The sequence below is a fragment of the Platichthys flesus genome, chromosome 9 (assembly GCF_949316205.1).
Source record: "Platichthys flesus chromosome 9, fPlaFle2.1, whole genome shotgun sequence".
Taxonomy (NCBI): Eukaryota; Metazoa; Chordata; class Actinopteri; order Pleuronectiformes; family Pleuronectidae; genus Platichthys; species Platichthys flesus.
In genome coordinates, this window is record NC_084953.1 from 18,838,412 (window position 1) to 18,854,787 (window position 16,376).

The 16,376-nt window shown below is 43.2% G+C and overlaps 2 protein-coding genes across 2 annotated transcripts; both read left to right on the top strand.

Annotated features, from left to right (window-relative positions):
• The first annotated feature begins 3,331 nt into the window (after window positions 1-3,331).
• LOC133961068 (zinc-binding protein A33-like) lies at window positions 3,332-5,553 on the top strand. The gene is made up of 2 exons (XM_062396013.1): window positions 3,332-3,693; window positions 3,781-5,553. The coding sequence occupies exon 2, from the start codon at window positions 3,798-3,800 to the stop codon at window positions 5,178-5,180; it is 1,383 nt and encodes a 460-aa protein (XP_062251997.1). The 5' UTR covers window positions 3,332-3,693; window positions 3,781-3,797; the 3' UTR covers window positions 5,181-5,553.
• Window positions 5,554-8,231: 2,678 nt separating this feature from the next.
• Window positions 8,232-11,780, top strand: LOC133960762 (uncharacterized). Its single transcript, XM_062395599.1, has 2 exons — window positions 8,232-11,271; window positions 11,602-11,780. Exons 1-2 carry the CDS (start codon window positions 8,442-8,444, stop codon window positions 11,778-11,780), a joined length of 3,009 nt encoding a protein of 1,002 aa, XP_062251583.1. The 5' UTR covers window positions 8,232-8,441.
• Window positions 11,781-16,376: the final 4,596 nt, after the last annotated feature.

A 16,376-nucleotide genomic window follows, 5' to 3' on the forward strand; every position in this document is an offset into this window, starting at 1 on the left:
ATTGTCGCACTGACTCTTTGGAGAGGATCGGCTTTATCATTGTGTCTGTCAACACCAGTAAGAGGCCCAGTTCAGACCTGGTCTTAACATCAGTCTCAGCTGATCCGATCACAAGTGTACAGCTTTGAGAACATGTGTGAACGCACCAAAGACACATTGAGATCGAATTTAAGATCTGATCATGTGGCCACATTCTTTTTAGAGTTGAGTTTGGGCCACATTGCAATATCAACATTGACCACTAGTGTTGAACTTGAGCACAGTCTTTGTTCAGATCACCTGAGACGTTAATACCAGGTCTGAATAAGGCCTGTGTGTGTGTGCACATGTCTATCTTTAGTTATGAGGGCCAATTTTGGGTAATACCATCATTGTGAGGACATTTTAACGTTGCAAGGACATTTAGTCTGGCCCTAACATATTCAGTTGGCTGGTTTCAAGGTCAGCATATGTAAGTAAGTAAGTAAGTGTAAGTGTAAGTAAGAGAGAGAGAGAAAGAAAGAGGGCGAACCAGACTGGTTAAAGCTCCGTAAAGCAGCACCAGGTGCTTGCTCCTTCATGCTTCTCTTACAGTGCTAATGCATTAGCTATGGAAGCCCACTGAAAGAACTGCCCTTGTGCAGCAAAGAGCTTAAACATTAGATATGGGGCCTGGTGTTATTACATCTATTACTGTACTAAATAGGGGACTTGGCCCTGCTGTCTACCACATGCTCTCTGCTGTTGCACAGACACACTTGTTTCCTGCTAGCATGGTGTAGTCATAATGGAACAAACTCTGACAAGAGCTCCCAAGGACACATCAGAAAATGCATTGTATCTGCTTTACATAAGTGTCATTGATTGGAAGTGTATGTATTACTATTGATAATTGAAATAGTTCTGATGATCCCGCACACAAGACCAAGGTACTGCTGCAGTCAGTCAGTCAGTCAGTCACTCATTGGCTGTCCACTCAAAGGAACTAATCGAAGTTAGAGGGAAATTGAAGAGGAAAAGAATATAAGGACAGAGAGGAACTTCTTTATTTCCTTGATGCCGATGTAACTTTTCTTTTTTTTTGTTGTCTTCCTTTCCTCCATCTGGACAACATGGCCTTTGAAGCCATAATGAAGAACCCAATATCAAGGCTAAAGAGTATGACACTTATTGACTTGGTCAGTCGAGAAATAAGCCCAGTACCAGTGTATCAACAAGTTATAACACTATTTAGGATAACGCTATTACATAAGGCTCTCTCTCTCTCTCTCTCTCTCTCTCTCTCTCTCTCTCTCTCTCTCTCTCTCTCTCTCTCTCTAGATAGATAGATAGATAGATAGATAGATAGATAGATAGCTTCGGAGCATTAACATAGGCCAAGAGAACCGCTCAGTCCAAACAGGCGGGTTAGGGTTAGGGTTAACCCTAACCCTAAAATCATTTCCAGTCTCTGCTCTGAAAATCCAATATTCCTGAGGATTAAACTAAAAAACACTTTAGATTCCAGGGGTTAATTGTAGTACAAAATGTGAGCATGAGTCTCAATTAAACTTTTCCCATTCGTCTTGAATTTGTGTTTCATTTTCAGTAACGTCACTGCCCCATGTGTTATACATTATTCATTATTAATCTTCATTCCTGGTGTGTTAATTTGAACAGGAATGTAGTCAAACAATTTTTTTTTTCTTTCTTGATTGTCTCAGTCCACTCATTTGGCTTCCTGTGACTGTGGTGGAGTCACAGAGTGGCACAGTTATCACAAGTTTCTTTGTACAAATGTTTCTGCCTGATAAACCAATGTTACGTTCTCAACGTTACCTGGTTAGGTCAGGCTACCATCAGCTCCCTGCGCCATTGACCTGCTTCCTCAGCAGCTGTTTAGATGATTTGCGTCTGCATTTCAATAATGGATATCCGGTTCTGAATCAATTCCTATGAATGGAACTATACATGGATTGGTTATGAAGATTTAAGATGTAAGACTTCCACGTATCCTTACCGTACCCTGAAAGCAGGTCAATGTCGACGTTGATGAGGAAGTGAGATAAAAAGGCTCCAGCTTCCAGGAGAGTCGCTTCACCTCCACTTTACAGACCTGCTGATGTTTGTGCTGCAGGGAATCACACACACGTCGTACATGGTGATGTGTCTCTGACCGAAGGAGGAAGACATCATGGAATTCATACAGAGCAGAACAAATTTCACTGAGCTTTGACCAGGAGGCATCTCAAAAGTTCTTTTTATGAAATGTACATCATGAAGATTAATTCATGCACATAAAACATGGACCTGCCTCTCTCAGAAGTAGAGCAGGTCTGATAGGAGTAAAACAGGACAGTGGACAGGATGTTGGACAGGACAACTTCTGAACTTGACTATGGAAAATCTTTATTTGTTTTATTGTTAACTAATTTAAAGTGTTCTGGGCCTCGATTCCTTCACCTGACGTCTGCAGCACTAAAACTAAAAAAGGAGAGAAAAGAATGAAACTCTGATGATAATCGTATCTCAGCGCTGAGCAGATGAATAAACTCAACAGTTCCTCCTCTTCCCTAAATCCAGGAGTGTAAATCCTACCTGTGAATAAACGCCGGCCGTTTATCTTATTGAACATGTTGGCCAGTGAATCATTTATCACTCTAGTCATCTGGGTCTTATCTGCAGTGTTTAGGTGCTAATCCTGTTTCATGAACTAATTGATGTGATCCGACGAACATTATTGTATCTTTTCTTCCGATCACATCCTCGCACTCTGAAGAGGAAGTGGTGATAGGCAGTTTCGTGCTGTTTCACACTGCTGAGTTGTATTTTTAGCCTCCATTGCTCCAGGAGACACTGCAGTTAAAGCCATAGCTCAACCTTTTGCCAAAATATGTTCAAACTGCTATTGCCATTGGGAAAAGGTCACAGGTGTGTGTGTGTGTGTGTGTACGCACATTGAGATTAAACCATCCACATCAACGCAGCATTGGAAAAAATGTGATGTGTGAAATAAATGTGTGCAGGTCCGAGGGAAGCTCCCCTGGAGGCTGATGTGTTGGAACAGCTTCAATCCACAAAATGTGACTTTCAACAAACCTGCTGAGATACATGTTTGTAAATCCTGGTTCTCATCATGACATCTCATGTATTATTTTAGACATGGTTTCCCTGAAAAAGGACTTCCATCACCTGCAGCACTTCACATGAATATTCATCATAGGTCCCATTAGAAGAGAAAATATATGTTCATAAATTTGATGAGTTTATTTTCGTCAAACTTATGACTTTGCTTCTGTCTCTTTAATGTGACTTCAGCTCTGCAGTTACGTCACAGACTCCTCCCCCCCTCTTCTTGACAAAATTAATATTTTATCATTACCTATCTTTACTTTTGCAGAAAGACATCTGAACTTTGAACACTGATCAGATAACGATCAAATTCAAGCAGCTATTTTACAACCAAGTCTTTTGTCTGTGTGAGCTTGTTGCTGCCAAATGACTTTTGACGCGTTATCAAATCCAAGGCTTGAACTACTCTTTACAACCGTTTCCTGACACACCAGAGAAACCAGGAAGCATCTGTTCCTCCCTGAAGAGACGCAGGCTGAAAACCAGACGATCACATTCACCTTCCAAACAAAACTAAACCAAACCAGACCAAAAGTCCTGAGTGAGTCCAGCTACAGGAGAGAAGAGTCAAACTACAACCTGCCGACGCTCCACACACTGACCGTGAGTTTAACAAACACCTCGACTCAGAGGGGGGGTGAACCTCAGTGAAGTTCGTGGAGCTGTGACTGACTGACTGTCTGTTTTCAGCTTCACCTGGAGACTCGATGGCTTCCAGATCAGAAGAGGATCTCTACTGTCCCGTCTGCCATGATGTCTTCATAGATCCTGTTCTTCTGTCATGTAGCCACAGCTTCTGTAAAGACTGTGTGAAGAGCTGGTGGAAAGACAAAGAAGTAAAAGAGTGTCCACTTTGTAAGAGAAGATCTTCAAAGGACGAACCACCTTGTAACCTGGCGTTAAAGAACCTGTGTGAGACCTTTTTACAGGAGAGCGATCAGAGCTCTTCACCTGCTCTCTGCAGTCTGCACTCAAAGAAACTCAGACTCTTCTGTGTGGACCATCAGCAGCCTGTGTGTCTCGTCTGCAGAGATTCAGAACAACACACCGACCACAGATTGAGACCCATCGATGAAGCTGCACAACAACACAAGGAGCAGGTTCAGCAAACTCTGGAGCCCTTGAAGAAGAAGTTACAGTGTTTTGAACGTGTTAAAGTGGAGTTTGAACAAACAGCAGAACACATTAAGTTCCAGGCCGGACTCACAGAGACGCAGATCAAGGAGAAGTTTAAAAAGCTTCATCAGTTTCTGGAGGAGGAGGAGGAGGCCAGGATAGCTGCACTGAGGGAGGAAGAGGAGCAGAAGAGTCGGACGATGAAGGCGAAGATTGAGGCACTGAGCAGAGACATAACAGCTCTTTCAGAGACAATCAGAACCACAGAGGACGAGCTGAAAGCTGAAGACGTCTCGTTCCTGCTCAACTACAAAGCTGCAGTGGAACGAGCCAAGCAGCGCCCCCTGCTGGAGGATCCACAGCTGGCGTCAGGAGCTTTGATAGACAAGGCCAAACATCTGGGCAACCTGAGCTTCAACATCTGGAACAAGATGAAGGACGTGGTCTCCTACAATCCTGTGGTTCTGGACCCAAACTCTGCTCATCCATTACTCGTCCTGTCTGAAGATCTGACCAGTTTGATAGAAATAGAGAGACAGAAGCTTCCTGACAATCCAGAGAGGTTTGATGAAAACTTCATGGTCCTGGGATGTGAGGGTTTTAACTCAGGGACTCACAGCTGGGACGTCCTGGTTGGAGACAGCACAATCTGGTCTCTGGGTGTGGCACCAGAGCCTGTCCAGAGGAAGGGAGACGAACAGTCTGGATTATGGGTAATATTGTACCATGAAGGTAAATACTCAGCAGTGTCACCATCAGGATTATCTGATCTCTCTGTGCAGAAGATCCAGAGGATCAGAGTGAAACTGGACTGGAACAGAGGAGAACTGTCGTTCTCTGATCCTGATACTTACAAACACATTCACACCATGACACACACTTTCACTCAGAAGATGTTTCCATACTTTAACATTGGAGATCCCTTGAAACTGTTACCTGTGAAAGTCTCTGTGATGCTTGATCAGAGCAGTTAGAGATAAAGATTTTATTCTTCATGTTTGTTTCTTCAAGAGAAATCTGCTGAATTTAAATGTTAAACTCATTATTCTAAAGCTTTGTTTATTTCTCCTTTTACTTCTCACTCATTTTTATTTCTTCTGTCGACTTGTCCACGTGTGTAAAAAGATTTAATTATTTTCTGATGTTTATCTTTAGTTTGTTTTTTTACTTTCATGGAAACTGTTTTTTGTCATTTAGATTTTGTGTGGATCCATGAAGTCGAGCAACATATATGAACATTAGTCTGTTTGATGTGATGAAGCCAAAATGAAAAGTGTTTATTTAACAGCAGCCGAGTGATGTTTTTTTAATATTGTGATCAAAATAATAAAAACTATGAGACAGAAACAGAGTTTTGACCATTTTTAAGTTGACATGTTAATATGAAGCCAAAATGATTCTGTCTGTAAAAGAGTTTTCAGTCATTCCTCAACAACAAAACAACAGAGGTTTAGTTCAGCTTCAACATTTAAATTCCTCCTAAATGCTGAAGGTGTATTGACTCCTGTTTGTGAGCAACATAATACAATTAGTAGAAATGCTGATGTCACAAACTGGTCTGGAGCTGGAGATCTACATTCAGGGTAAATTCAGTCAACAACGTGATGACATCATGACTCTGGCGGAGCCTCAGTTAACTGTGATTACATTTCACACAGAATTACACTTTGACCTTGTAATGGAAAATATCACTGACCAGTGTCTAAGGTATTGGATATCCCCTTACTAAGTGTCTCACTGCTGTGATACTGTCTACCTGACAGGATGGAGCCCTTATTTGTTGATGTTTTTCCTTAATTGGTACCAGGGACGGTAGGGTGAGGTTTTTCATCTAACTGGTACCGGGGACGGAAGGACACAGCAGATAAGATAGAGGATGATCTCATGTCTTTCATGTCTTCTTTTTTTTTTTCATATCATGTCTTATGAAACGCCTCTTTGTATAAGTTCTGGCTTCTGTGAACTTACAGCCAGTTGTTCCATTTTGAGCACCCGTGCTTGTTGTGTAAACTCTGCAGAGCTTATTATTATAAAGACTCAAAAGCAACTCCGGTCTGAGAATTTCATTATTTCAAATCTCAAGATGAATTTCCATCACATTTTTGGCGTCACGAACAGGATCCCTTGAAAGATCGTCTGGACCCGAGAAGTCTTCGGTGGCTGATCACCCAGGAGAGAAAATCTTCTGCCTCTACCTCCAACACTGAAGAGAAGAGAGGACCGAAAAAACTGGGGCTCTGGACCTTCTTCACAGGGATCCAAAGACCTCTCTTTGGTCATCTTAAATCTGGTGAGATGTTGAAATTCTGATTTTTGTGACTGTTAAGGTGATTTCTCAAATACGAAATCAAACATAAGAAATCAAACATTTAAGGGTTTTATTTGGAACAGGTGTATTAGTCATTGTCTCTGGATTATTGTGGATTATTATTGTTAATCTGACCCATTTTGTGGCAATCATTCTTGTGGCATTTTTCCTGTTTTGCCAGAGAAAGAAACAAGGATTCGTGGAGACGTCCACGTCTTAAATTAGAGTGTTGTGAAAACTGTTGAGTCCATTTTCACACAGCTAATTAATAAGGTTATGAAAATTGTTGATAAGCCAATTTCATAGACCAGACAGGATGGGTAACAAGGGGAGTCAAGGACTTCAAAACCCAGAGGGTCCTATTGTGGACGCCATGGTTGCAAGGCACGGATGGGAAAGTGTGACATATCTTCCAGTATGGTCCAGAGACTTTGGTTTTCCTCATAACGGGTCATTCAGTTTCGAAAAAATTAAACTTTTGAGAGAGAAACTCCTCAAGAGAGAGGAAGAGTTAAAAAGCAAGAAAAAGGTCAAGGTCGCAATGTTGAAAGACATTGAAGACAATAAAAAGTGTCTTGAAATGTGGGAAAAAGAGGCAGAGTGTAGGGACAGGAAAAAAACGTTTAAACAGATGGCTAAGGTTGACAAGAAGGAAACTGAGAATGTTGAAAAGAAAGTTGAAAAGAAATCATATACATCTCTTTATCCTCCCCTTACAGGGTTTAAAGGGCCTCTCCTCGACGCCTGCCTCCCTCCTCCCCAACGACAAAATCCCCCTCCATATGATGTGCAGATACCAGACTCCACCGATCGACTCTCAGGCCAATCCCAGCCTCCACCCGCCGCTCTGCCAGTCTATGGAGACGGGGCAGCTGGAGGACTGAATGATAACGTCACCTCTTCCTCATCTCTGGGCTCTGATTCCTTCTCTCCCATTGCAAATAGAACTCGTCAACAGCAGGGAGAAGTGATAACTGCTCCTATGATAAATGTCATGGGACCAACCGGCCCAGCCCTCGTCTACCGCCCCTGGACTGACGCAGACATGACCGAAGCACTGAATCACCTCCCAGACCCACGGAACTCTGGCACAGCATTTGCCCTCCAGTTTGAAACATTTTGCCGTGAATTCATGCCAACAGTGTCTGAAATCAGACGACTTCTAATGAAGAAATTAGGCCCCACTGACTTTGCAAAAATACGTCAGCACTGTGGAGGTGACCTCCGTCTGACTTCGCCAGACTGGGAGGATGCGGGGAATGCAGCATATGTCAACGCTCTCAACACACTCCTCAACGCCCTGAAGACCGCCTTCCCCAATAAAATTGACATGTCCAAAATAACGGGGTGCAAACAACAACCAGGCGAAACCGTAGGAGATTTCCTCACACGTCTGACTGTCCTGTTTAATCAACACAGCGGCATCCCCATACCGGACGACCTTGGCAATGAGCCAGGGGCTTATGAAACACATCTGAAACAGGCCTTCCTGAATGGTCTGTTCCCCCCACTACGGGCAAACGTAGGCAACACCTGCATCGGGCTTGAGGATGCTCGCTTGACAGAGATCAGACGTCATGCTGAACATGCTGAACGCCAACACAAAGAAACCAAAGACAGAGAAAAACTAAAAAAGGATCAACAGCTCCAGAAAGCACAGCTAACCATGATGCAGGCTGTTTCAGCCTTGTCAAGGCCAAGTAGCAAAGATAACGCTGATAGCAGAGCCAACTTCAATGAACCAGGAAGAGGGGGGCGCGGGCGTGGACGTGGTCGTGGGAGAGGCTTCTATCGACAATTTCAAATTCCCAAAGATGAGTGTATGATCTGCAGAGAAAAAGGACACTGGGCGAAGAACTGCCCCCACCGGCGAGAGGAGGGAGAGACAAGAACTTTCACCGCCGACTGAAATAGAGAAAGGGAGGAGATGGCAGACGGGGAGGAGACGACCAATCAACCCACCGAGGATCAAAGAAAGGAAAGTGAATCACACACACACACAGACGCTAAAGCAATGAAGTATTCGCTTGCCAAACTAACCGAACACATACAAACAAGCTACAGCAATGAAGAACCGCTTGCCAAATTAACCGCACACACACACACACCAGATCACACACAACTTTGTGGTACTTATGTTAAGTACAATAGTGATGCTTTTAAGAAAATGCCACAACTCGAACTGTGTGTTAACGGTCACAAACTTAATTTCATGGTTGACTCTGGTGCAGGTTATTCTGTGGTTAGGACTTCAGATTTGCCCACATCTCCTGAGATGAGTGGTCGCTTTATATTCTCTCAAGGTGCCAGCGGTGCCACTGTAAAAGAAAACTTCACAAAACCTCTCAAATGCGCCGCTCAGTTTGACAAACATCAACAACATCCCATAAAGTTTGAACATGGTTTTCTGTTGTCTCCCTGTTGCCCAATTAATCTATTAGGAAGAGATTTGATGATTGTGTTAGGCCTCAACTTAGTATCCTCCTCTGAAGGAGTGACGGTTACACACAATTCTTCTTCACCCACATTCACAATGTCTCAGACCACACATGAGCAGATGTTTGCATATCAGTGGCAACTTCCTATAAATGCCTCCACTGATCTGCTCTCCACGTCGCACTCTCTTGTCACTCCTTTTTCGGATTTCATGCACACTGATTCATTGCATTGCACCTCACATGTGACAAGCACAGTAGATCACGTTTATGAATCTCTGTTTTTGCCTTTTTCTGACGATTCTCTGAAAGTGTCCAATGTTTTTTGGTCTGGTTCCAGAAGTGCAGCTTTCGTCTCACTCACTGACCAACAGTTGGCACTGTTTCACGTCTTGAATTCCAGCCCTCACATCCCGCTCTCCAAGTCTCATGATGACAAGTGGCAAGACTTAGGCCCATTTGTCAGATCATGCCAGGCTGCCGTTGATTGGCAACCCACAACCAGGCCTGACGTAATGTATTCCCCCAGTCTGAGTGCATTTGATCTAAAAATGTCTCCAACCCTCTGTTGTCCAGCCACACGCTCATTTGTTGTGACTGAAAATCACCTTCATTCTTATGCAATGTTGTCTAGCCCCTCTGACATTTCTCCTTTACTTTCAGATCTGCCTGAAACACTGTGGGCAAAGGACAAATATGATGTGGGCCTCATCAGAAACTGTGATCCAGTCAAAATCACTCCAAAATCTGATTACAGGCCATGTAAACAACAATATCCACTCAGACAAGAAGCAGTGGAGGGGATACGTCCTGTTTTTGAATCCTTTTTGCAGGCTGGAGTAATTGTCCCCTGCCCTGATTCACCGGTCCGCACTCCACTGTTCCCAGTTAAAAAGATCAGAGACAAAGGTCAACCTACTGAGTGGCGGTTTGTGCAGGATTTGAAGGCTGTGAATGATGCTGTAATTTTTCGATCGCCTATTGTTCCCAACCCATACACACTGCTTTCCCAAATTCCGCCTAATGCAGTGTGGTTTTCGGTTGTAGATTTATCCAACGCTTTTTTTAGTGTTCCTGTCCACAAGGACAGCCAGTACTGGTTTGCTTTTAATTTTGAAAACAAGGCCTACACGTTCACACGCTTATGTCAGGGCTACTGTGAGTCTCCGTCATTGTACAATCAGGCTCTCAGGAACAGTCTTGAACCCCTCATCCTCACTCCGGGTTCAGCTCTCTTGCAGTATGTTGATGATCTACTAATTGCCAGTCCCACACAGGAGCAATGTGAAACAAATACGATCGCTTTGCTGAGGCATCTGGCTCGTGAGGGCCATAAAGTCAGTCTCAGCAAACTACAGTTTGTACAACAAACTGTCACGTTTCTGGGTCATGTCGTCACCAAAGATGGCAAATCCCTGTCTGATAAGAGAGTAGAAGCTATTGTTAACATGCCAAAACCCTTGACGAAGAAACAACTCATGTCATTCATCGGCACATGCTCTTTCTGTAGAACGTTCATTCCTGACTTTGCTCTTCTTGAAGCCCCCTTAGGTGCTCTGTACCACGGCAAATCACTCACTCCTCATGAACGTGTCGTTTGGACTCCAGAGGCAGACGAGGCATTTGTCACACTGAAGAAGACGCTGCAGCAATCTCCCACTCTTGCTCTCCCTAACCCTGACAAACCTTTTGTTCAGGCTGTGGATGAGAGAGACCGCTGCATGACTTCCGTCCTCCTTCAGTCGCATGGTGACAAGTTTCGCCCTGTCGCCTACTTCTCTGCCAAACTTGATCCGGTGGCAGCTGGCCTTCCACGTTGTTTGCGTGCAGTGGCCGCATGTGAAAAAGCCGTTCTTGCCTCACGAGACATAGTAGGTTACTCTGACTTGACACTCCTTGTTCCTCATGCTGTGTCTCTCATTCTTACAGAACAGAAGACCTCACATCTCTCTGCTGCTCGCTGGTTGCGGTATCACACTGTTCTTCTTGACATGCCCAACATCACAGTGAAACGCTGTTCAACTTTGAACCCAGCCACGCTTCTTCCGCTTCCGGATGACGGGGAAGAACACAACTGTGTGGCTGAACTTCAAGTCCAGTGTTCCCCACGACCTGACCTCTTTGACGAACCTCTTTCTAACTCTGACTTGATTCTGTATGTCGATGGGTCTGCCTCACGTGACCCTGTCTCTGGTACTAACTGTGTTGGTTTCTCTGTTTGTTCAGATAGCGAAGTCCTCGTCTCGAGTTCTCTTCCTCATCACCTCTCAGCACAGGCAGCAGAGCTCATCGCACTCACGGAAGCATGCAAACTGGCTACTGGTAAAACACTCACAGTCTACACTGACTCCAGATATGCATTCGGTGTAACTCATGATTTTGGTGCCGTTTGGCAACACAGAAACTTCCTCACATCCTCTGGTAAAAAGATAGCACACCATGGTCTCATCACAGATCTTCTATCTGCGATTTTGCTCCCAAAAACGGTGGCTGTATGCAAATGTGCTGCACACACACGTGCTACGGATGTGGTGTCTCGGGGAAACGCCAAAGCAGACACAGCGGCTAAAGCTGCAGCTCGCTTACCACCTCCTCTTTCAAACAAACAATTGGCTGCACTCACATCTGACATGTCCTCCTCTCTTTCTGCAGTACAGTCCACTGCTACTCCTCCTGAGATCTCCCTATGGAAGAAGTCCGGTGCTATGTTCCAAGCTGGTGTGTGGTATGGTCCTGACAACAAACCCTGTTTGCCAAAACATTTCTTTCCCCATTATGCTAAGTTATCTCATGGCAAAGATCACACATCTAAAATGGGGAGTTATCTATGATAACAGAACATTGGTTCACGAAAGGTTTCTCCACCTATGCTCAAAAGTACTGTCAGGCATGCGTAATCTGCGCCACACACAACGTTGGCAGGCCAGTGGCTGTAACCAGCCAGGCAGCTCACCAACCACCAACTCGACCTTTTGAACATCTGATGATGGACTTCATAGAGCTGTCACCATCAGAAGGTAAATCTCACTGCTTAGTGATGGTCGACATGTGGTCAAAATGGGTTGAAGCTTTCCCTGCCTCAAAACAAACTGCAAGTGTGGTCACCAAAGCATTGTTAAGAGACATTATTCCACGATGGGGAATTCCTAGCAGGATTTCCAGTGACAACGGCAGACACTTCGTAAACGAAGCTGTCAAACAACTCGGTTCTCATCTAGGTATGGATGTGCGAACACACTGTGCATATCATCCAGCCAGTGGTGGAGCTGTGGAACGAGAGAATGGCACACTCAAAACTAAACTTGCAAAGTGCTGTGAAGACACAGGTCTTGCATGGACAAAAGTCCTGCCTCTGGTGCTGATGTACATGAGGATGAGAAAACGAACAAGGTCTAATCTTTCACCTTATGAGATTCTTTTTGCAACTCCTCCCCACATTGGTGTGGCTCCTCCATCTTCTCCGCTTCCATCCACAGACTTGTGTGATGATAACATGTTGTCTTATTGTGCTAACCTAACTTCGTCTCTTTCAGACATCAGGAGACAGGTGACCTCCTCCCTTCCTCATCCAGCTACTGAACCGCTTCATAACCTCCAGCCAGGCGACTTTGTGGTGGTCAAGGACTTCCGGAGAAAGAATTGGCGCTCACGCAGGTGGCAAGGGCCTTACCAGATACTGCTCACAACCTACACAGCCGTGAAAGTTGCTGAAAGAGCCACCTGGATCCACGCCAGCCATTGCAAACGAGTACCATCTCCATCGGACCAGCTGACGCCTTCAACTGAAAGCACACACACTGATACTCTCCCTCCAGCTTGCGTATGTGTTTCTGAGTGATTTCACTAGACAAAAACAGCTATTGCAATTATCCTTTCAACTTCATATTTTATGATGCCTTAATTTAAATCTCTGAATTTTTAAGGTTGATGTGTTACTTTATGAAGTTTGTACATACTTAATAATATATACATACCACTTCTGTCTGTCCTGGGTGAGGAATCCCTCACATGTGGATCTCTCTAAGGTTTCTACTTATTTTTCACCCTGTGAAAAGGGTTTTTTTTTAGTAATTTTCTTCCTTACGCTTTATGAGGGTTTAGGGCAGAGGTTGTCACCCCATGTTTAAGGCCTATGATATTTTCAACCTTACATATACTTTATGTTGACATTTAACATTTTATTACATTTTAATATGAGTTACTTTTGCCAATCAATACAGTATGTTACATTTTGATAATGGTTAATGAGAAAATGATTTTGTTTGACCTGATTTCCTTCCATATTTTTTCATTTTAAACGCTTGCTCCATTACAGGAAAATAACTTTTTTTTGTTTCCTTTCCGCAAAAACAGCAACGGCTACCTATTGTGGCCTCATCGCCAGTGACTCTGTATATAGGATTGCAGACTCTATGATTTTCTTCTATGATTTGATGTTTGTTACTGATGTTGATTATGATGTTTCTTGATTATTTTTCGTTAGTGATCATATTTTTTATTGATGATCAAATGGGGGAGTGTAATGGAAAATATCACTGACCAGTGTCTAAGGTATTGGATATCCCCTTACTAAGTGTCTCACTGCTGTGATACTGTCTACCTGACAGGATGGAGCCCTTATTTGTTGATGTTTTTCCTTAATTGGTACCAGGGACGGTAGGGTGAGGTTTTTCATCTAACTGGTACCGGGGACGGAAGGACACAGCAGATAAGATAGAGGATGATCTCATGTCTTTCATGTCTTCTTTTTTTTTTTCATATCATGTCTTATGAAACGCCTCTTTGTATAAGTTCTGGCTTCTGTGAACTTACAGCCAGTTGTTCCATTTTGAGCACCCGTGCTTGTTGTGTAAACTCTGCAGAGCTTATTATTATAAAGACTCAAAAGCAACTCCGGTCTGAGAATTTCATTATTTCAAATCTCAAGATGAATTTCCATCACAACCTCATTGTAATGTTTCTGGTCTCACATCGTTTGGTTAAAGAGCAAACTAAGCATCAGCTTGCTGGGTAGCATTAGCCGCGCTAGCATAAGCTATGTTAGGATTAGCCTTGTTAGCTAACATTACCCACTAGCCACCATTCTTGAGTGCGTTAAAGTGAAGGTCATAGCTGACACACAATTCAACAAATAATAAAGTACATGCTGAATTAGTGACGTTCTCCATGTTTCATCTAGAAACAGGCCAAGTGTTATAGTTTAATTAATCAAACACAATCACAAGTATCACTGATATTATTTCTATATATTTAGTGTTAAAAGTGAAACATATGTCTTACCTGTAGTCAACTAAGGAGGGTAAGTAATCTTTAGAAAAATCATTATATATTTATATGAATTAACTTTTGATGACTAAAGTGAGATGGAAGATTTCATTATTGTAGTTTCCTTATCCTCACCAATGATGATAATACCAAAAACAATTGATTTGAACTTGACCATGTTCCATGCTGTGTGTTACTGATACTCTCACTTTTGTCTCTACGACGTCTTTTGAACATATAATTACTGTTTATTTTGTCTGTGTTATCTTTAATTGATGAAATACAAAGTTCATCTTTGGTGTCTGTTCGCTGCAGCGGTTGGATTAACTTCACTTCAGCAGCTTCACCCACACAAACTTCTGCATTTTCGTATTCATGCATTTAAAAAGTATAATGAGCACATTAATTAAAAAGGGTAGTGGAGTCCATCATATAATGGGTCAGATTTAATGATGCATGCTAGTTTTTATCTGCAGGTTGATGGTAGAAAAAAACATAATACTGTCATATTCTTATAAATCATAAACAAAACAGTACAATAAAAGTGTACAAGGTGAAAATAATAATAATAATTATTATAAATATGATGAACAAAAAAACTTGTATGGTGTGGCCCCTCTTTCAAGGCTAGTGGGCGACCAATCTCTGTTAACCTACTCACTCACTACTGCCTCACTACCCCTGGAAATATGAGTGGGCACTGGGAAGGGACAAAGCTGGTTGTGGGTTGTCATTAGTTTGCAGGAATCCACCAAAAATGACTCAACCAATTTCCATGAACTTTTGTGGAGAGGTGAGACATGACCGAATTTTTGCTTGGATCCCTTTTTTTTTTGCCTGTATTTTTTGTACATTTTTCAACAGTTTCATTCATTTATCAGAGAATAATTAATGGATCGTGGTGAACAAATCTGACATGTTTAGGGAATTGATGTCTACAAGAATGTGACATTTTGTGCATGTGTATGTTAGGGATGAACCCATCACATTTTGGTGTAGATCCCTTTAATTTTTCACTTTCTTAAACAATCATATTTAGGCATATTTAGAGGGCTAATATCTGTGTGTGTGTAATGTGGTGCAGCCTGATTACATTAAGATAACTGTTGGGTCTTGGTGGAGGAATGAGCTCTTCTGAGTGTCATTCTAGTCTCCTTATTTTTTTATCATGCTTTAAAACCAAAGGATGACACCAAGATGAGTTTTAATGTTGACTCCTATAAGAATATAGCAAAATTGTAACACAGCAGTTTACTAGGGTGGTCAAAAGTTTATTAACACATAATTCAGCATGGTGATTCTGAAGTGATCTGAAAATCAGGAAGAAAGGAGAATCTCGTGATGGCTTCGGCAGTTTTTTGGGGGGGTCAGCAGATGTGTCCCTCTGTTCTGACGTCAGTGGGGCTGCCATGTGTCTGCCTGTCTGTGCCTGCTGTACAGGAGCAGAAGGTCTGCACAGCAAGTGTAGACAGGCAGACACACCACAACAGTCTCATCCCATCACAACTTTTTGTCACTGCGAAAGGGGGTGGCGCATGGATCCCAACAAGCACCTGTACCTGGATCCCAACCCTGTAGACATGCAGCTGTAGCATGTAAATAAATGACTCGAGGGCCATGTTGTGGCTAAAGATAAACAGCCCAGTCTTCGTGGAAGCTGTGTGTCATGTGACACGGGTCAATGCGTATTCAAGAGAGCATCTTTAACCCCGGTCCTCTGTTTTCTTTGTAATTCTCTCCCGCCACCTGGACCTGTAACCGAACCCCTCCACTTCCCCTATTCATCCCTCCGCCGATCCCCCTCCCCAATCCGTCCAGCTCTCCGCTCGCTCTCCCCCTCTCTCCCCCCCTTTCTTTCCTCTTCTGGGAGTTCAGGCATTTGGAGCGGCTCACTCTGACACAGCTGGAGCTGTCCCAAGCCAAACGAAAAGACGCACACATGCACGCAGCAAACACACACACACACACACACACACACACACAGTGGATGGACTTGTATATACATCAGGCAGTACACACTAGCACTCTGATGTAAACAAACTGGCACGCAAAAAAAGTAAAGAATAAATATACACGCACTCAGAAAGACACATGGGGACTTTTTCAGACAAACAGTGCATCGCTTGAACACAGTGTTCCCAGACACAGCCCCCAGGCATGCA

Excerpts from the sequence above, each read along its gene's own strand:
- LOC133961068 (XM_062396013.1), top strand. The coding sequence starts at position 3,798 with ATGGCTTCCAGATCAGAAGAGGATCTCTACTGTCCCGTCTGCCATGAT.
- LOC133960762 (XM_062395599.1), top strand. The coding sequence starts at position 8,442 with ATGGCAGACGGGGAGGAGACGACCAATCAACCCACCGAGGATCAAAGA. Across the intron at positions 11,272-11,601 it reads AGCATGCAAACTGGCTACTG|TACAGTCCACTGCTACTCCT; the intron begins GTAAAACACTCA and ends CTCTTTCTGCAG.